We start from the raw sequence: 22,415 nt of genomic DNA on the forward strand, positions 1-22,415 counted from the left end.
ACGGTGTCAATTTTTTTAACGCACGATTATCGCGTCTTTTTGGCCTAGCAAACTTTGTAGTTTTTTTTCACATGCTTTTGCAACAGGACGCGGCATGTGGGGCGCTGCGCTATGAAACCCATTAATTTCAATGGCTTGCGCCTCGCGAGGACGTTTTGTTGCTTGGTCGACCAAAGCGCAAGCGGATCTAGCTAGACCGGAAACAAAACTACAGGCACGCCACCGCACACACTTGTTTGGGCTTGCCAGCCGGCCAAATAGTTGGTTAACGTTACGTTTTTGAGTGGATGACGAGCACGAGATGCCGAAATGGATGCTAATAAGATTCTGAATGGAAAGTTTACTTTTAAAAAGTTGCCAAATGGTTCCATTGACAAGACCAAAGTGATCTGTGTGTTTTGTCCTTGTGAACTGAGCTATCATCATCGCAGCACGTCCAGTCTGAAATACCACTTGATGATGGCCAAGCACACACACACACACACAGCTGATGCGAATTCTCCGCCCCCTCGTCAATATCAGGACCTCGTCAGTATTTCTTTCACCCTTTTATTGATGGACAGTGTTACATTGTGTGAGAGATTATTTGCTCCAAGTGAGAATGTTAGTGTGAAATTGAACACAGTATATGCCAAAGTTGTTTTCAATAAAAAACATTTGCACAAAGCAAGCCGATCCACTTTTCCATGTTGATAAGAGCATTAAAATGAGAAAAAATAATAGGACAAAAAGAAATCAAGAGAAATTTAGAATAGAAAAAAATGTGCGATTAATTGTGATTAATCATGAGTTAACTATGACATTAATGCGATTAAATATTTTAATTGTTTGACAGCACTAGTTATTTTCTTAATAGTGTAGCTTCTCTAGTAACAAAGTACTTAATTCAACGAGTAGCACTGTACCTCACTGTTTTTAATGTGCAAGCTGAAGAAATAATAAAACAGTCTATACAATGGTTATGTAAATTAGGTGTAATATTTAGTATAAACTTAACTCTTCAAGTATTATTCTGTCACCCTGATTCAAATTATAATTTATATAGGACAGGTTTTTAATTTTTTACATAACACATTTTTGCCCCCCTAATAACTTAAGTGTTAAACAACTGTTCCCAGCTTGTAATGTAGCTAGCTAACTACTTTTATCAAAGCATTAGCTTGACTGTAGTTTAATTTCTTCAAATTATGACTGGTTTGTAGTTTCCCCAACACTGTATGGCTAGGTAAATAAATCTATATTGCAATTGAGAAAATAATTGCATAGTTCTGACAATTAAATCAACAAATATATTATTTTTCTTTTTACAGACATACTTAGTTAAATAGGAGTCAATTATACCCTTCTTGAAAATGCAGTTTAAGTTAAGCTGATAGCTGTTATTTTAGTTGTTTTCTAGCTAGTTAGCTGGTCCATTATTGACTGGTTATTAGCTGCTCCTGGTTATTGTCCTGAGACCATGATCCAAAAATGTGATTGACCCCCTTTTTGACCAGCAGGTAACTGTTTTTGTTGTTGTAAGATTGTCTATTGTGGCTAATGACTAGCAATGTTATTAGCTTAAAAAAATGGATGACTAGAAAATGTATCTTGTTTCAGTTGAATGAATGAATGAAGGAAGCATTTATATATTGTTTTACTATGTAGGCTACTACTACTGTACACACAAGGTGCTTTACAATCAAATCAGGGGATCTCTCCTTAACCACCACCAGTGTGCAGCATCCACTTGGATGATGCGACGGCAGCCACTTTACAATGGCGCCAGTGCACTCATCACACACCAGCTATAGGTGGAGAGGAGAGAGAGTGATCGAGCCAATTCAATGGATGGGGATTATTAGGAGGCCATGATTGATAAAGGCCAGTGGATGGAATTGGTCAGGACACCAGGGTTACACCCCTACTATTTTACGAGAAGTACCATGGGATTTTTAGGGTGTGTTGAGTTCACACTTGTAGTGAAAAAAAAAACCAATTAGCGTTCACATTGGCATTTTTAACACTGAACCTAAAGATACCGAACCTAAAGGCATAGGGACATAACCACAACCTGATTGGTCGGCTTTTATGACGTTTAGTTCGCAACAGAAATTACCGAACATCCAAAATAATGCTGTGTGCTGGGATAAATGTCCTCGTTGTATGTGCGTAGCCTACTTGAGAACTCGCGAAGAGATTATAAAATGTGTAAAGAAGTCATAAGCAACAGCAAGGAATGAATCCCTCCGTCACACACACACAAATGAAGATCTGATGCAAGGAGACGCGGTTTTGATGCCTGTACCGAACTGTGATGGGCAACATTGCGACTAAACTGGTATGCTTGAGCATTCTGTCATTTTTAGGGCCGCATCTTGTGACATCATGTCCCGTTTTTGCTTTGTTTACATGTCTTTGGTCCATGTTGCGTTCATATTTAATTCAAACCGCACCAGAGTTTGTTTGGAAGCGGACCAAGACCCATCTTTTCAGCGGTCTCAGACGGCTTGTTTGGTGCACACCAGGGTTCGGATGGCAGCTTTCACACTTATTCAAATGAACCGCACTAACAGAGCAATCACACCAGGGTTTGTTTTAATCGAACCAAAGGGTGTGAACACACCCTTAATGACCACAAAGAGTCAGGACCTTGGCTTAATGTCTCATCCGAAGGATGGTGCTTGTTACAGTACAGTGTCCCCTTCACTATACCGGGGTGTTAAGACCATAGACTGTAAAAAAAGATGGACGACGCCCCTTCGCTCTTTTCCATTGGAGAGAACTGAAGCCGCCAGTGTCCCGATATGGCGCGCTGACATCTTGGGACTTGAGTCGAGATCGAGACGTTTTGGCTTCACTTTAGAGGGCTTGTGCGGCACGCTTGGTTAAGACCCACACAGCACCCCCTGCTGGCCTCGCTAACTTCTCTTGCAACAGCAACTTTGTTTTCACAAGAGGTCTCCCATCCAGGTACTGACCAGGCTCAACCCTTCTTAGCTTCAGTGGGCAATCAATCTTGGGCTACAGGGTGATATGACTGGTGGCATGCAGATGCAGTTAAGCAAATAAAACTTAAGCATGATATTAAGTCTTCCTTTAGCACCTTGTTACTGAAGGGCTACCTACAGTAAAGACTCTTTCATGTGATGCTTTTCCTGAAATTTTCTTTTTTGCTTACATCTCTGTCACACAGAGAGTATCACCTTCAAATCCCCCCACCTTAATTTCTCTCGGTTCCTTCGCCCCAGTCTCATCTTTCAGAGACACTTTGATCCTACGTTCTCAACGCCTCCCCACTCCGCTGGAAATGGTTTGATGTAGAGAATGGCCGGCTGTGCAGAGGGATGAGTGTGTAGCAACTCGTCCTCTGTGAAATACATATTTTATTTAGCACAGCCCTGAGACAGCACTTCTGCCTCGCCACACCGCAGTGATAAATGTTCTACACAGGTTTCTGCTGCCACCCACTCCTGAGCTCTGTTAGCACACATGCTAATGCATTCCTGTGCTACACGGTCATCACGGTGATGTAGAAGGTGAAAATAAAATAGTTGATATTTACCAGGCGTTTGGGAGTTTATTTTCAGTCTGATAGCGGTACTATCACTGATATCAATTCTGATATTTTTTAATAAATGGAAAGAATTTGTGATTTCTGGGAATAAAATGGGTAGTCATTTCACATTATATTTGAAAGTCATCAATTTTAACATTTAATAGGCTTTCAAATTATTAAACATCTGTTTTCATAACAACAATAATTATGGAACATGATCCGTCTTTTAACAACTTTTATTTTAAATGAATGTATAACAAGTGCCAAATAGGGCTGCAACGATTAGTCGACGTTGTCGACAACGTCGACAATAAAAATTTGTCGACAAATATCTTTGTTGTCGAGTAGTCGTTTGATCTCACGTGACCTAATGTAAGGGCCTGCAATCCCGCGATTTGACCGCTACGGCGCTGTAGCGCTAGAGTGTAGTGCAGCCCTTACAAATGCTATTGCGGTAGAAGAGAAAACAGCGCGAATTATGACAGTGCAAACGAATCCGAACTAGCAAGGTTTAGGTTTGGGAAAGTTTCACAAAACTTCAAATCAAGAATGCTGTCGTGTGCAATTTTCACGGGAGCACAACATGCATGTTGGAGTGCAAGAGGAAACATCCCGGCAAAAGAGGAGCCGGTGAGAAGTGAGTGTTCTCCAGCTGGAGCTTAAAGGTGCTCTAAGCGATGTCATGTGTTTTTTAGGCCAAAACATTTTTTGTCACATACAGCAAACATCTCCTCACTATCCGCTGGCTGCCTGTCCCCTGAACACACTGTAAAGAAACGCGATCTCTGTAGACAGCCCATGCTTCACAAACAGCACCAAAAACAAACTGCAGCGACCCGCTCCCCAAAACATAACAAACTGTTCCAGCCAATGACCGACAAGAAGGGTTTGGGGGTGTGGTTTGGGGGGTTAGTGTGCGGATGAGGAGGAGGGAGGGTCTAGCTAGCCTCCGTTTTGTTTGACAATAGTTCGAACGTCAACAAGAAGTGACGTCACCCAGGATCGCTTAGAGAACCTTTAAGTTAGCCTACTAACCAGCGGCAAATCTCTCTTTATTAGAGAATGCAATACTACTAATAATAATAGTAATACTATTATCAATAGTAATATAATTACAGTAATGTGATGACTTATTTTGTATAGAATAAAGCTTGATCGAGCTTAGGAGTCAGGGCTGTTTTTATTATTGTAACACTATTAGTATATTAGGTATTATTATAGTCTTATCACTTGCCTGTATTTTGTTCAATAATCATGAAGACTTACAAAACGAGATGTTATATCCTTCCTATGACATAGGAAGAATATCATGGCAGTTACTTTATCATACTATAAATTAAAAGGTGAATGAGAACGTCTCTGTCAGCTCAATTGTCATGTAAAAAAAGATTGTAATTTTATAATTATAATAATTGTTTGCAGATTAATATTTTACCATTCTTTGTGTCCTGAAGTAAATGTCCCTTTTTCTGTTTCAGTTCTAAGAAAAGCAGTGGGCCTATTAAACAATGCTTAGAGAGCATTTGTGTGTGATTTGAGTTGGACCGAAATCTGAAAACTTAAAGAGAATGACCTGTTTAGTTGGCTCAAAGTTCATTAAAACAACTATTTCAAAAGCTGAACTGATTTTCTTTTTTTATATTATAGTTAGAATATGTATAACTCAATGTTTTAACTAATTGGAAAAGCTGAATAATCGTTCCAAACTTACTGATTAGTCTGCGAAATAATCGACGATTAGTAGATTAATCGTTCTAATAATCGTTAGATTAATCGATTATCAAAATAATCGTTTGTTGCAGCCCTAGTGCCAAACATATAATTTAAATAAATGTCATTTAGCTAGATCATTGTTTAGTGTGTCATGATGACCTCTGATAAGCACCGCTCTCTGTTTGAATGAGTGCTGCGATTGAGCGCTCTGTAGTTTATTGTGTCCTTTCAGCATTTCTGCGCACATTCAGTTGAGCTAAAGGAGAAATAGTTAATATCCTACATTACTATTTCCTAACAAAATTTGTTCGCTTCAGAGGTTGTGTTATGCATACATTTTTGTGCTAAATAATCACTTTTTACTGATTTATACTTTTTTTATGTTACATTTTAATATACATCTGTTACAGAAATGGGGACATGTTTTATTGGTCTCACATTTGCGTTCAGTAATTCAATAAGTAATTCCTTTATTTAAAAATGTTTTATAAATATACAAACATACTTTAAAAAAAATACACTACTTCTCAAAAGTTGGGGGTCTGTAAGAGATTTAAATGTCTTTGAGAGATGTATCTTACGCTCACTAAAGCTGCATTTATTTGATAAAAAAATCAAGGTTGCAAAAATACACTAATATAGTTATATTGGGAAATATTATTTTTTAAATATCTGCTTAATATTTTAATATATTTTAAAATGTAATTTATTTATGTGATGGAAAAGCTGAATTTTCAGTAAACTTTAGTCTTTAGTGTGTCACATGATCCTTAAGAAGTCATTTTAATATTCTGATCTGGTACTTTTCTCACTATTGTAAATTTTTAGAAGTGTTTTCCTGCTTAATATTTTTGTACGAACTGTGATAGTTTTTATTTCAGGATTATTTGTGGTATAGAAAGTTATCTCCACTTACTGCTTGCTTTATTTCGTAACCTGCAGATTTAATAATATTTGAGTATTGTATTTCTACAATTTTATCACTATCTAAAACATGTTCTATTATAAATTCAAAACAATTACAAAACAAATTCTTCCCGCACCTTTAAGGAAACATATTTGTTTGAAATGCAGACTGGCTCTGAAAAAGACTGTGCCTTATAGAAAATGAATGTAGTTTGAATGATATTGTCTGTTGTTGTTCAGATATCCGGGGCATAGAGAACTTCCTGGACCAGACGTCTCAGCAGGGGATGGATGTGTCTCTACAGAAGGTGGAATCTAATATTAACATGATGATCACTGGAATGTTCCGCACCATGAGGATGGAAGAGCTGCATCGCTACAGGGACACACTGAGGCGTGCTGTGCTGTTCATGAGCCCAGCCACTGCCAAGGCCTTCATTACTGAGGTACATTCACACACACGCAAGCGAGTATGAATACATATTGCACACCAGCACTGAAAATGTTAACACTTGCATTTCATACAAATGGTTCCCTTTAGACTAAGGCCTCGTTTACACTGTCAGTGAAATGTGACCCAATTCCGATTTTTTACTCGTATGCGACACAGATCGGATGTGTTCTATGACAGTGTAAACAGGAAAAAAACGCATGCATTCGGATATTTCGAGATCGGTTTCAGGCCTCGTTCATATGTGGAAATAATTCAGATGTAAATCGGATATGTGCCAATGCGACTGTCATGTAAACAGGCAGATCGGATTTTCCGAGGCATTAGGCTGCGTCTCCGCGGTTTAATGACGAGAGAAACCCAGACGCGCATCTGCGGATGGACGGATGGCCCGATGAAACATTGTGTCGTCGTAGGAGAGGAATGTGTACACACGTTGACACAACATATCAAAGGTTGGCTTGCTCATCCTAAAATTTCGGACCCACTGCTCCTCGTTAAAGCCCGCCACGATCTCATGAAAGTGCGTTTATTGCACGATTTTTTTTCCACGTGGCATTTACGGCAAAAATATAGCTTTATGGCGTTTAATAGGCCTACGCACGTTTACAGTGCGTATCATATGCAAGCAAAAACTATTTTTGGCGTAGGCTATAAATGGCATGAAAAATAAAATTTGTGCTATAGATAGGCTACTCACTTTTATGAGATCATGTTGAATGTTCCCACCTGTCCTGAGATCTCGCTGCGCTTCGTCCATCTGAACAAGAAGACCCCTTTAAACATGCGCGATGTTTCAGTCAAGTGTAAACACATGACTCGGATATGGGTCACAATTTAAAGAACGTGTAAACGGACGGTAAAAAAAATCGGATATAGGCAACAAATCAGAATTGGGCATCAAGACCTGCAGTGTAAACGAGGCCTAATAGATATCTTTGTACTGCACAGATACAAGTCTTGGCCCTCAAATCCAGCCAGCGGGCATTTAATGCAAGGCCTTTAATCTTTCAGTCCATCCGGCATTTAACTAGTTTACATTATGTTGATCTGTGAGGCTCACAGCTCCAAGCAGGATATGAAGTTATAGTAAATTTAATATTTTCAGTGCTTTTGTGGCAGATTAAATACAGTATGTGTTGATAAATTCACTGTGGCACTTTTTTTATTTTTTTTATTTTTTTACTATAATGCAAAGCTTTAGTGTTTTCCATTTGGGCCTAAGTAATTCCTATTGGTCATAGTAATTCATTCTGATTGAAAAATGTCACTTGTTTAAATTGGCAATATTTGTAAGGAAGCCATTAAATGGCTTTGCGCTCTCTCTGATAACTCTCTCTGGGAATTAAACCATGAAGTATTGCTTAATCTCACATGCTATTCTCATTCGCCTTTAATTAAAAAATATCCTGTGAAAGCAATCAAAATCCAATTTTGGTTGAACGTGGAATAGGACAGGAACCATCAGTAGTGGTTGAGACTGCAGGCAGTTGTAATGACTCTTGGGTGTGGGGATGATAAGTTGATCAGGGGAGCTCAGAGTCTTAAAGATACGCACTTCCGCCAGGGAATCATCGCAGGAAATTTAAAACAGTTTATTGTTTTTGTTATTAGATTTGACTGGGAAAACATTATTCTCACAGAGTGCGCTTGGCTACCTTTTTGGTAGCTTCCAGGAATACATTGGAAATCACCTTATTGCATGTGCTGCTCATGCATGTATTTTGAAAGGAGGTCGGTCACTCGAACATTACACTTCTGTTCCTATAAACCTAAATTGATGTTTGGAGAGTAAGCTGCAACCTCTTTTAGTGACCTCTCAGCTTGCTTAAATTAATGGTGCATTTTAAATTAAGTCCTTCATTACTTGCTGCAGATTTGTTAAATTTAGTCCTATTGTACATTAAAAAACAAACTACTAATAATAGCCAATCATCTAAAAAAAACTTAAATATTTTTTATAGAATATATAAATAATATTTATATTATAATTTTTTTTCATATTATTTAATTTTATTATTTTTAGCTTTTCAGAGTGGTTTTTACCATACTTATATTCAACTACCATTCAAAAGTTTTGGAACAGTAAGTCTCTCTTACCAAGGCTATATTTATTTGATAAAAAATACAGTAAAAACTGTAACATTGTGAAATCATATTTTAATTTATAGTAACTGTTTTCTATTTTAATATAGTTTAAACTAATTTATTCCTGTAATTGATTGTTGAGTCGATAACTCCAGTCGTCAGCGTCACATGATCATGAAATTAAACATTACTTTCTTAATATTATCAAGTGTAAAAATGGTTGTGCTGCTTAATATTTTTTTGTAGAAACTGATATATTTTAACAATGTAAAACACTGAATGGTGGTGTGTTTGTATATGTATACATAAATAAATAAAGATAGTATAACTGTATTAATTATAATATATTTAAAAAAAAAAATTTTTTTTTGTTTTATTACGTTACTGTTAAATGTAGTTTACCATTGTCAATATACATTTTTTTTGTGTGTGTGTGTATATATATATATATATATATGGGCTTTGATTGCATTCAGCGAGTGTGTTCTGGTCTTCAAGCACCACAGCAGGGAAGACTATTAAACATCTGTTGTGAGCGTTTATTACCAGGTCTTGAAACTGAGGCTGCAGTGTTCTGGTTTGTTCAGAAACTGTCACATAAAGGAAGTGTATCTGGCTTATCTAAGCCTTTTGTCTGCTCTATAAAGGTGATTTAAATGCCAGTTCATTGTACAAGAGACATTCTGTGTATAGTTAGAGACAAATTGCTCCAATTAGAAGTCATGTTTCAGCATGCAGCTGCTTCTCAGGTGTTTTATGGTCAATTGTGAACATATTTTACTAGAGCTGGTATTTAATAATGACAAAATAAAGAATTGGATTAGTTGCGGAACACCGAGACAGTGCTCCGCCACACAGTTCATTTGAAACAACCTTCAGAAGTTTCTCAAAAAACAATTCAGCTTTGTCTTTATTGTGTAAGTCTTCAGTGTGCAATACTGTAGTTTGAGGAGTCACATTTATTGAAATAATTGATGCTTTCCTATTCTTATTGTAGAAAACTTTTACAAGCAGAGAAAAACTTTAATGTGTGTAAATCTTTGCACTGGATTCATGCACAGCCCATAGAGCCCCATTAAATAGCTTATATCGCAGATACATGTGCCAAGATTGATGTTTATTGGACAAGAGATTCTAAACATGTAATTTTGGGTCCTGCCCAAACACGCTATGAAAGCATTATAACAACAACGTTGTTGCATATATTCAACAATTTGGCAATGTCACTCTTAACTTCCTAGCAAACATATTAAATAATTTCTGGATTCCTGTCCAACACTGACAAAAGGAGGCTCAAATGTATCCAATAGCGTGTGTACTACCTGTCAGAGGAAGTCTGGGAGCGAAGTGAAGAAGTCAGATTGCAAATGGTCTTACTTGGGTGAAGGGTCCCAGGCCAGGCATTTAACAGGAAGTGATCAGCCTCACAGTGGACAGACAGAAGACATGATGGAGGTTGTCAGTGAGGCGAGAGGTGAGGACAAGACTCGACCAGCCGCCTGTCTTTGTGATGCGTGTATGGTGAACAGTCAGAGACAGATGTCCATCACACTTGTGCTGACAAGCTGTCAGAGTATGGAGGGAAACCGTCCACTCCAGTAGACAATTAAGGTATATTGTTTTGATGAAACATGATGGGTTTGCGTAGCCTTGTCTATATATAATATTATTTTAACCCATATAAATAATTGTATTATTTTATATATTTCACGGTAAAACCCTCTTTAAGTCAAGTTTGATAATGCGGTTTGGCATCTTACTGTCAGTCCCATAGCAAAGAGATGCTACTTCATTTGCAAACATTGTCATAAGCCTCCAGAAAATGGTATTGCATACAGACACTCGTCTGATGCATCCAAGATTACAGCAAAACTAGCTTTGCCAGATCATTTTCAGTTTGCTCTTCAAAATTAATATTACAGTCCTGTTGTGCTGTGTAGCTCTGACAAAAATCAGCACATTAGTTCCAGAATCCTTCCTCTCGCTACCACAGCAAAATATTTATTCATTTATTTACATTCGAAGCCGTCAGTATCAGGCAGCTGCTGTTTCCCATCAGCCCATGGACTATGCATGATTCACAGGCCTCAGTAACTCGTTAATGTCTGTGGTCACTTTGGCTCAAGGTCACAGTGGTGACGGATGGCCCTGTCCTCACACACACACACACACACACACACACATGCACAGGGACACGCAAACACACACACACACACACACACACACACACACACACACACACACACACACACACACACACACACACACACACACACACACACACACACACACACACACACACACACACACACACACACACACACACACAAGCAGGCGTGTTTAGACAAGTCTCTCTAACCACCACCCAAGGTCACGCTCACAGAATCAGACAAACACAGCAGGTGATCTCAGTTGGCGCTCGCTGTGACCTTAAGAGCTTTGATTGGATAAGAGGTAAACACAGACAAATCGGAAATTGTAGCATCTGTGTGAGCCGCACCAGAAAAATGTCACAAAATAAAGAAAGACATTACAGAAGCATGGCAAGATAACGCATGACTAAAAGGGTGAGGTTAATATCTTTGAAGGTTAAACAGACAAGAGGCAGTGATTGCTTCCTCTTCAACAGAGTCGCTTATGATAAAGGTATGTCATTAAAATGCCTCCTGAAAGAGTCACCAAGCTTCTTTTTTCATTTACATGAGTTTAAATTTGAGATGTTCATTCAAGGTGACAATTTGGATGTAGACACTCCGCTGAGCTCTTATGCTGATCGACGTATGAGAAACTTTTCTGCTGCTCAGACAAATCCTTTCCACAGCAGCAGGAAACGGAGAGGCTTTTTCAAAAACATTATTTAAAATGGAGTACAGGAGATGACTGCTCAGGTTCATTGTATGTTTTATAGCCGACCTGACATCATTGGTGCCTGTGCCGTGGTGACAGACAAGGGGAGTCTTACCTGGTACAAAGAGCCTTTGTGATGAATTGTAATGAGAAGCGCTGCCCTTTTGCCATATAAATTAACAAAGATTTAATGTGTGAGTCCGCATGGTTTTCTAAATCCATTCATTCATATGTGACAATATAAAGTTGTAATGGAAATTATTCAACCCCCATTTCAAATCAGGTTTATTGGCAAAATTTACAGACTTTCAGCTGTTTGCAATGAACAAATTAAACAAAAGTAATTGAAATAGCTCAACACAACAAATGTTTCAAGTGGTTTCCCCAAATTCAACTGAAAATGCGACATTTAATGACTTCTGCACTCTCAAAATTATTCAACCCCTTCATGGTGTAATGACTTAGACAAATCAAACAATTATTTGTTATATTTAACAAATAATCTTTAAAACTCACTCTGGGGTCTATGGATCCATCCCCCCAAAAGACCAACTAGGGCAAGAAGGGCGTCAGTTACCATGACTACCAACTGATAAAATGTGGTCACATGGAAAAGCAGAGGCCATAGGAAAGACCCGCAGCCCTTAAAACAGATTTTCCTGCATTAATTTATAGACGAACTGATCTATAAATGAACATGCACCCCAGGAGATTTTGTGAATGATTATTACGGTCTTGTGTAGTGCATTTTGATACTATTATTTTTTTTGATACTATGTATTTTATGATAGAACCAACGGTCAATGTAACCTCACCTATACCATGTTTGGTCTCTATAAATTTGTACTTTGAAGATCAACTGATCGTATATATGATGTCGATAGCTGCGCAACATATTAGTATTACGAGAATCTTTAATAGTTTCTTCATCAGCAACCAATCCAGCTGCACATGCAAATTTTCCTGCTTGGAAATTCCACATTTCTCATTGGTCAAGCCCAACCCAACCCCTGCTTCTTCGGGTTTATGCGCATGGGGGACCCCACCGGGGCCCATGGGCGCCGGCAGGCCATGACCACACCCTGCTATGTCTTCACTCTCCCAACAGAGTCAGACTGTAATTTCTTCATTCCTACTCGGGAGAAAATTACAACTTTAGCATCACTGAATGGGCAATCATCAACTCTTGGCCTTCTCTGTATCTTCGGGTTGCTGTCCTGTGCAAGAAGCCATCGACTCAAGGAACCAATGAGATCATCTTCAAAGACGTCACACACTGCTTCTACTGCAAGGGAGATGCAAGTGACGCACATTTTAAGCAGAGGTTTAATAAGAAGCGGTAGATGCCTCTTAATGAGGTGCTTTGAAAGAAGAAAGCTGATGGTCTTTTCATAGTTAAATTAATATTTTACATATTTTAATTTCCTGCTTCCGGTTTCATTCTGTCACTTACAATTTTACCCATGTATGTGTGATTGTGTGTATGTGTGTTTACATTAGTGGTGTTTGTGATTTAGTTAATAAAACTTGTGCACAATACGTATAGCATTTTTGGTACTTAGTAGAAAACCCATTTGCTGTTATGACCTGCTGCAAACGAGATGTATAACCAGACACCAGCTTCTGGCAGCATTTTTGAGGAATCTTAGGCTATTCTTCATGAGCAATGGCCTCCAGTTTAGTAATATTCTTGGGTTTGCCAAGAACTGCCGCCTTCAAATCCCACCAGAGATTTTTTTATGGGGTTCAATGCAGGTGACTTTGATGGCCACTGTAGAGTCTTCCAGGACTTCTTCTGCAACCAAGTCTTGGTGGAATTTGAGGTATACTTGGGATCATTGTCCTGCTGAAAGGTCCAATGATGCCCAAACTTCAGCTTCCTCACTGACGGTATGACGTTTTCTCCTAGAATTTCCTGATACTTCAATTAATGCATCTTGCCTTCGACACGCTGCAGGTTTTCAGTGCCAGAGGATCCAAAGCAGACCCAGTTTCTCACCGAGCCACCACCATGCTTAACTGTAGGAAGAGTGTTCTTTTAAGCATACGTTTCATTCTTCTTCCTCCAGACATACAACTGATCCATAAGGCCGAAAAGTTCCAGTTTTGTTTCATCGCTCCACAGAACAGAATCCTAAAAGTTCTGTGGCTTATTTATATGATTTTGAGCACTTTTCTTGTGCTTTTGGGTCAGTAGTGGTGTAAGTCTTGGAGTTCTGGCATGCATTTAGTATGCGCCTTACTGTGCAAGCTGAAACCTGTTGCCCGTTGCCACCAAGTCTTGCTGCAGGTCTTTTGCAGTCACTTGAGGGTTTTTCTGAACCTGCCTTCTCATAAATCTGGTTGCAGCCGTTGATATCTTCCTTTTCTGCCCCGCCCAGAGTGTAACCACTGTAACCAACAATGTCTCTAGGAACATTTAGTGCCTTCACTATCTTTTTGTATCCTGTTCCTTGTTTGTAAAGTGTGATGATATCTTCTCTTAACTTTTTGGGCCATTCTTTTGACTTGGCCATATTTCTATCATGCACTCAACAAACCTAGCCTAGATATTTCATGTGTTCTAGCTCAAGCACACCTGATGCAACTAATGAAGGCCTTGATTAGTTGCATCAGATATGTTTGAGGCATTACCTGTATTGCAGCTCTGTGCTGTTGTGAGGGATTCTATTCGGGGGGTTGAATAATTTTGAGACTGTGGAAGTCATTAATAGTTGCAATTTCAGTTGAAATTTATTGTGTTAACCAGACCTTATTTCAGTAATTTAACCAGAAACCCATTAAAAAACACATTGACTTCAGATGAAACCGGAAGTGGAACAATGCTAACACATTTCTTGGTTTTAGGACTCCTACACCTCCATTCCTCTTCTTGTCATTTGCAATTCAAATTCCACATATTCATTCAATTTTAATATGAACTTTTCTTCTCTCATTTTAAGGCTTTATATTCATATATCAACAATTGGCTTGTTTCTGTTTTGTATTTCCTAAGGAATTGTTGGAAAAACATCCAAAACAAAGTTGATTTTATTGTCTAGATACTCAAAAAGAGCAATGTTTGTTTGTATAGTGTTCAAAAATCGCGGCCCTACAATTTCCGCACAAACAGTAGTATCTGCTTGTTAAGCTAAGAGAGGAGAAAGATGACACACTTTAGCCTAATTAAAACAAAATTTAGAACTCCAGTAAATCTCCTAAGCCTTGAAAGAGCAATCAACGAAAACTAAAATTTTCATCATCATCATGAGATAAATGTCTATCATTGTCCATGTTTATTTAACTCAATACTTTGTTGTTGTTGCAGAAAAATTACTCCCTTTGCACAATGCTGAAACATCAGCAAACCATCCAGTGCTGTGTGAGCAAAGGCTTGTATTTATAGCGCAAGGGCCAGCGCCCTCATCTTCGCGTGATCACCGGGCCACGGCGGTGGCTGATCGGGACGTTACAAGCGGAGATGATTCTTGGAGACGGGGTGGAGGCACTGATTGACGTGTCAGCATTTTTACTGGGGTGGATGGCCACAGCTGTCAGCTGGCGAGCATTTCAGCCCCTATGATGGATTATTTACAGCTCTTGCGCTGCTGTCACTCGCCACATCCTCCGAGCCGCTCCCGAACATTACATGGCCAATTACGCCACACTGGCCATTTTCTCATCTCAATCAAATTATCTCTACATTGTGTTTAATTTCAGTCGCAAAGACCTCAGCCGTTTTTACACAGGTCTGTAGAAACAATATATCACCCTGGGAGTCCTGTAGAATGGGCAAACAGGCTGCCATAAAGCAGTCTTTGGAAAATAGATAACACAGCTAGTGCTGGCTTTTTCGATTAAAGTGGAATGAAGGATGAAGAATGAAATTACTTGCACTAGTATTTCTCTTTAATTCATGCACTTTACTTAAATGGGAAGCTCGCTACTAAGACGTCTGCGGTGGCGAGAGGAGAAGTGCATTGTAAATTCATAAATTTTCCTTTGACTTAGATGGAACCACTGCAGACCTTTTTTCGACAGAATGACGGAAGATATATTTACTTTTATTTGCGTACATATTTATTTCCGCATGGGCAACAGCATCCAGAATGTCATTGATTGTTATTGATTCACAAGGATGTTATGGATTAATTGAATTGTAATGATTATTACCGCCATCAGCAACTTTTCAGTTCACAGACTGAAAGCTTGCACTCCTTCAAACCGAAAAATGTCCTGCCTCGTTTTGGAATTTGCATTTGGATTTACTTGTAGTTTTGTGCCTGTTGCCTTGGGACCGTCTTATTTCAATGCCATGTATTTTCATTTATTTCTTTGCTATTAATGCTGCAAGTCTCCCATAGAGGAATTTGATGAATAGTGACACAAACATGGCATGTGCTGATAAGCTTACAGTGGCTGGATTACTCCCATAATCCTCTTCCAGCTCTTGGTCCCATTACCCACTGCACAAAGACTCGTGCAGGGGTCACACACCAGGTCACGATTGCATTGTCACCACCCATCATACTTTGCTTCTGCCACCATCGGTCAGGTGCAAACAGCACTTTGTTGGAGTGTTAGATGATATCTGGGGACCTCCATCTTGTGGCAGATTGCTGGATGTTAGATTGATGTGGTTTTGTCGGCAGGAGAGAGACGATACACTGGCATCAAGTTCTCTGGTGTGAGCCCGCGGGGACCTGGCTGAACTATTGCACTTATAAAGCGAGCTCTTGATTATTCAAAGTGTTGTTTTTTGAGCGGTGCAAGTGTGCTTGGATGTTACACAGGGAATAATGAAACAGAACCAGCATCTGAGGATTTTATGGAGTTGAACATGTGTTGGCATCTTGGGATGTGGTATAGCTGAGAGTCAACCACTTTTGAGCCCCTAATGAGAAACTGAGCCTTGAGTGGATGGGGTTGTGAACATTTCCACACATCGCAGAGTTGCAGATTGTTGTTTTTTACGCATAAATGCCCATTCTTTGCGAACTAACACTCTGACATTCAGGCTCATAAAACATGAAGTACTGTATTATTTGCACAATACTGACAAGGATGCTGATCGAGGGGAGTTGAGACAGTGTTTAGATATTTCACTAAACTTTCCCCTGTGTGTTCTCTTCCCGCCTAGAGTGAAAGCATCTCTATTAGGGTCCTGCTGCACAGATCTTGTGTAGAGAAACAGAAAAGGTTACTTGTCATCAACATTTTTTTTTTTTTTGCGATAGCATCTTAGTGTCATATTAAAATAAAAAATGTGTACAAGTTCAAATAAATGTATACATTTATAATGAAAGTCATAATGAGAATAAGTCATAAAGTTTCAAGAATAAAGTCGTAACGTTAAAGTTGTAATATGTTGAGAATAAAGCCAAAGTTATGAGAATAATCATTATGAGCCATATTATATGTATAAAGTTGCGAGTAAAGTAACATAATATGGGACATTATTCTAAATCGCTTCACATTAAAAATATTTTTTTACAAGACTTTCCTATTTGTAGGTTTCTTTTATATATTATGTTTTTTTTATACATTTTACTTTTTGTTACTTTTAGTCTCATAATATTGCAACTTTAATCCCATATTGCTGTGTTGTAATTAGGTTTGGGCCGATAGACGATGACAGACATCACGATGTTGAGCCGGCAGTAGACAGGACATGCACCGTTATGAATGTCTGTGCGGCTTTTGAATTATCGCCAATTCGGGGACACACAACAACTAGAAAAACTCAACTAATTCTTTGCAGGTTACCTATTTGCATTGGGTTTAAATCCAATATATTTCCAAAAAGGTGATTTTACATTTCGCTTTGAACCAAATCTTCCGCCATCGTAACGTGATAAATGAAATCTGACTCCTGCTGCTGATCTATGCTGCGACTCTCTCGGCTTACGCTGCATTGAGTAGACACGTTCAGTTTTTAATTGTAGTGTCTGTTCTCTAACTGAACTAAATTATTTTTATTACGCTACTATAAAAAAAGAGAGATTGTAAAAGTGAGTGGGTCCAATATCATTGGTCTTAAAAAGTGGGTGGGTCTTGCAACATTAATATTGTATATAATATTATTCTCAAAAAATTATGATTTTGGGTAACCCTTTACAATGTTCCATTTGTTACCATTAGTTCACTACAGTTTTTCTATCCAAAGAGCACCTCAAACTTATTCACTTGAGTCCAGGAAGCACTTCTCTACAGACATTTGTTTATAGTTAACTACAGTAGTTTCAATGAACTAACAATTAACAATACTTCTACAGCATTTATTATTCTTAAAAGTTAATCTCAACATTTAAGTAATACATTTTTAAGATCAAAATTTGGATCTGTTAACATTTGTTAATGCACTGTGAACTAACATGAACATGGGCATTTTTATTAACATTACCAAACGTAATAAATGCTGTAAGAATACAGTATATTGCTCATTGTAACAGTTCATGTTAGTTCATGCATTAACTAATGTTAAGAAAGGAGACCTTAGTGTTAAGCGTTACCTGATTGTATTACAGTGTGTGTGTGTGTGTGTGTGTGTGTGTGTGTGGGTGAGATTTTATATATATTTTTTAATTATGACATTACACTAAAAAGCTACTAGTTTGAGGACATACCCAGATTTAAAAATAATATAATAAAAAAGAAACCAGCTCTGACCTTTTTGTAAATTCCATGTGGGTGTGCAGTGTAAAAAAAAAAAAAAAAAATCTAATTTATCTTCTACCTTTTCACTTGTTCCACACTTTGCTCAGTGTGGATCAAACATGGTAATGGAGAGAAATTACTTCCATGTTGCCCGCTACAGCTTCTTGCCTCTGCTGTCAACACATGAGCCTGCGAGGCAATTATTTGACTACATTATAATTATTTTATGTTAGGAGCTGCAAAGATGACTGGTTGGGCAAAGAAACATGGGAAATCCTGTCACTTCAACTAAGCAATACTCAGCAAAGACAGGCTTGCTGTTTCAGCTGATCTGTCAAGAGTGCAGAAGCTTGATTATACAGTATAATCTATTAAAACACAGGTGATCAATAGCTCTGATAGTTGCTCTTTGTCATGACACCCTGAACTTGTCGTGTTTTCTCTAGCTCGCCCTTGAGGCCAGAGCACCAGTTTATAGCCACAGTAAATCAGCAGCATATTTACGGTGAGATCAGGACCAAATTATACAAGCAGTTCAGGGTAATTAAGCTAAAGGGGGATGTGAGAAGGATAAAGCTATTTTCCTCAGAAACAAGAAACAATTGTCCTCTGACCTGTTTCCTTATTTCATTTAAGACCGAAGCGCCGGCGCTATCAGATCACTTGGACGTGGCTGTGTTTACAAGAGGTAAAAACGATATAAATACTGTTCGTTTTCTCACACATACTGCTCGTTTCGTGTCTTAGGCCATCAATGTGTACTTACATTTACGAGTCATTAAATCATGTGTAATTTGGACTTCTCTGTGCATGCTCTTTGAGGAAGTTACCATAGGCCTGCATTATATGACTGACAGACAAGAACGGTTTGACCTAAAAATATCAAAATTGAAACTACTGCGGAAACAAAGACACCTACATCTTGGATGCCCTTGAGGTAAGCTAAAACATACCAAAAATTTATTTCAAAGTGAACTATCCCTTTAAAGTCATATTATAGTCAACACCAAATCAAAATGGACCCCATTTACTTTTTAATGCACATTGATGCCTTAATGTGAACTATTCATTGGTGCATGTTATTCTGAAGACAAAAAATATATATTTTTTATAATATTCCATCAAAATGTAACTTGCTCTTGTTCTTCTGTATAATGTTAACCAATAGCCAAACAGCTGTTTAGACATTGTTTTTAGCAAACTTACAGTTGATCTGGCTCCATTCCAGCCAATTTTTTTCTCTTGTTGAATAACCTATTTTACTTGGCAATAAATTACATTACAGGAGTAAAAGGTGGTTTGAAATCAAATTAAAATCCGACTTTTGTTAATGCCTCTTGGTCTGCGTGATCAAAATCAGAATATTTATTTTTTGTAAATTTTTTTGCCATTTGTTTTGCATGGACACTGCCCTTATAAAAAAAAAAGACAAAAAAAAGGGATTAAAAAAAAAAAATCAATGGCAAAACGTCCATTGCTAAACTCTCACACATGGTGAACTTACATGTTTGTGCTATAACTACGACAACCATTGTGGACATGTAGTTTGAGGAGAAAAAACTAATCTGGCCACATGTTGCAGAAAAATAACTTCCATTGCCATTGCCATAAAAAAATTACAATACAAAATTGTAATTAAAAATAAAATAAAATTTTATTCTAGAGATTTCCAGGACGCATGCGCGAGAACTGACATTCTTCTTCTACTACTATGTACAGCACGCGTCTTCCTCTGCTTGTAAGACGCGCTGTGTAGTGTGTAGTAGAAGAAGAATGTCAGTTCTCGCGCATGCGTCCTGGAAATCTCTAGAATAAAATTTTATTTTATTTTTAATTACAATTTTGTATTTGTATTTGTATGTATTTTGTATTTGTATGTAGGCCCACAAGGAAGCAATGGAATAGTCGAATAAAGTCGTTATTTTTGTTGTTTTTTCGCACAAAAAGTATTCTCGTCGCTTGATAAACTTATAGTGGAGCCACTGTAGGCTCATAAAATATTTAAACATTTTCTTTAATGACTTTCTGGGCCGTCAAGTATCATTCCCTTTGGCAGCCTATGTAGCAGTGATCCAGCTCTCAGATTTAATAAAAAATATCTTCATTTGTGTTCCGAAGATGAACAAAGGTCTTACGGGGTTGGTACAGCATGGGGGTGAGTAATTAATGACTTAATTTTCATTTTTGGGTGAACTAACCCTTTAACCTTTAATAATAATAGCTGACACAGGGCTCTCTGTATGTTTACAGCTGTAACGAAGCAGGCAGGAATGAAGCGGAGAGATGAATCCAATTGCAAGCACATTTAATAATAAAACAAACAAAAGAAACTCAGACTAGGACCACAGAAAAAAGCAACCATTACAACTTTAAGAACTCACCAGGACTGAACTAAAACACAGGGCTTAAATACAGAGGACCGGGTGAGTGAAACAAGACACAGCTGGGCAATTAACTAAGAACACAGGTGGAAAACATGAACACAAACGAGGAGTGGGAAAACTAGAAAGGACTAAACCAAATACACAATAATAGGGGGAACACAAGACAGACAGGAACAAGACACGAACCCACATCGTGACATAGCCCCCCCCCTATGGGCGGCTCCCGACGCCCATCAAAACAAAAAAAAATAGTTCAGGAGGGTGGTGACGCGGAGGTGGTCCCGGGGGAGGGATGGAGGGCCAGGCCCGCACAGGGGAACGGGACCAGGACATAGTCATGGTGGACCTGGGCCATGGAGCGTGGGCAGACCAGGCTGTGCAGGCGACCAGGGTGGAGCAGGCAGTTCAGGCGGCCACGGTGGAGAAGACCCTCCGGGCGGCCAGGGCGGTGAAGACCCTTCGGGCGGCCAGGGCGGTGAAGACCCTTCGGGCGGCCAGGGCGGTGAAGACCCCTCGGGTGGCCACGGCGGTGAAGACCCCTCGGGCGGCCACGGCGGTGAAGACCCCTCGGGCGGCCACGGCGGTGAAGACCCCTCGGGCGGCCACGGCGGTGAAGACCCCTCGGGCGGCCAGGGCGGTGAAGACCCTTCGGGCGGCCAGGGCGGTGAAGACCCTTCGGGCGGCCGCGGCGGTGAAGACCCCTCGGGCGGCCGCGGCGGTGAAGACCCCTCGGGCGGCCGCGGCGGTGAAGACCCCTCGGGCGGCCGCGGCGGTGAAGACCCCTCGGGCGGCCGCGGCGGTGAAGCCCCCTCGGGCGGCCGCGGCGGTGAAGCCCCCTCGGGCGGCCGCGGCGGTGAAGCCCCCTCGGGCGGCCGCGGCGGTGAAGACCCCTCGGGCGGCCACGGCGGTGAAGACCCCTCGGGCGGCCACGGCGGAGTAGACCCTTCGGGCGGCCATGGCGGTGCGGCCTTCACGGTCCCATCCAGGGTCCTACTGCACCCCCCCCAAAATTTTCTTAGGGGCAGCCATGGGGTCATCAACAGGAACTGACACCGGCGCAGGATCAGCGGGCGCAGGATCAGCGGGCTCTGGCGCAGGATCAGCGGGCGCAGGATCAGCGGGCTCTGGCGCAGGATCAGCGGGCTCTGGCGCAGGATCAGCGGGCTCTGGCGCAGGATCAGCGGGCTCTGGCGCAGGATCAGCGGGCTCTGGCGCAGGATCAGCGGGCTCTGGGGCAGGATCAGCGGGCTCTGGCGCAGGATCAGCGGGCTCTGGCGCAAGTGTGTGCGCAGCCCACACACACCACATGGCTGTGGCCATAATGGCCAGTGTTGCGGTCACTGTGGGCTCAGGCAGCGCACGCGTGGCGTGAACAGTCTCTGGCTGGGCAGACGTGATCTGGGCAGTCTCTGGCTGGACGTGGCTGACGTGAAGCTCTGGCTGGACGTGGCTGACGTGAAGCTCTGGCTGGACGTGGCTGACGTGAAGCTCTGGCTGGACGTGGCTGACGTGAAGCTCTGGCTGGACGTGGCTGACGTGAAGCTCTGGCTGGACGTGGCTGACGTGAAGCTCTGGGCTGGACGGAACCAGCGGTGAATGGGGCCCTGGGCTAGACATCACCAACCCAGGGTCGAAGAGTGGCCAGCGTGGAGAGTGGTGTCGGGGCTCCTCTCGACCACCTCCTCTACTGAGGCCTCCACGTGTACCACGAAACTTGACCAAACGGGTCCCCTCAAAAGAGTGGCCTCTCCTCCGCTCGGTGGCTGGAGAAGAGACACTGGCGAACATGCTGCTGGATTCAGTGTTGGTGAGTTCTTCTGTAACGAAGCAGGCAGGAATGAAGCGGAGAGAT

The 22,415-nt window shown here is 40.4% G+C and overlaps 1 protein-coding gene across 4 annotated transcripts in view; it reads left to right on the forward strand.

Annotated features, from left to right (window-relative positions):
* grid2 (glutamate receptor, ionotropic, delta 2) overlaps positions 1-22,415 on the forward strand; it is a 493,389-nt gene that overhangs the window by 279,623 nt on the left and 191,351 nt on the right. For all 4 annotated transcript variants that reach the window (XR_008804120.1, XR_008804121.1, XM_056237495.1 and 1 more), the window contains exon 4: positions 6,398-6,603. Coding sequence is in view for 2 of the 4 variants with exons in the window: in XM_056237495.1 (XP_056093470.1) it covers positions 6,398-6,603 (206 nt within the window). In the remaining 2 variants the exon portion in view is untranslated. The remainder of the gene's footprint in view (positions 1-6,397; positions 6,604-22,415) is intronic.

Source organism: Rhinichthys klamathensis, unplaced genomic scaffold (genome assembly GCF_029890125.1).
Source record: "Rhinichthys klamathensis goyatoka isolate OS25496 unplaced genomic scaffold, OSU_Roscu_1.1 h1tg000487l_1, whole genome shotgun sequence".
In the NCBI taxonomy this organism is placed as follows: domain Eukaryota; kingdom Metazoa; phylum Chordata; class Actinopteri; order Cypriniformes; family Leuciscidae; genus Rhinichthys; species Rhinichthys klamathensis.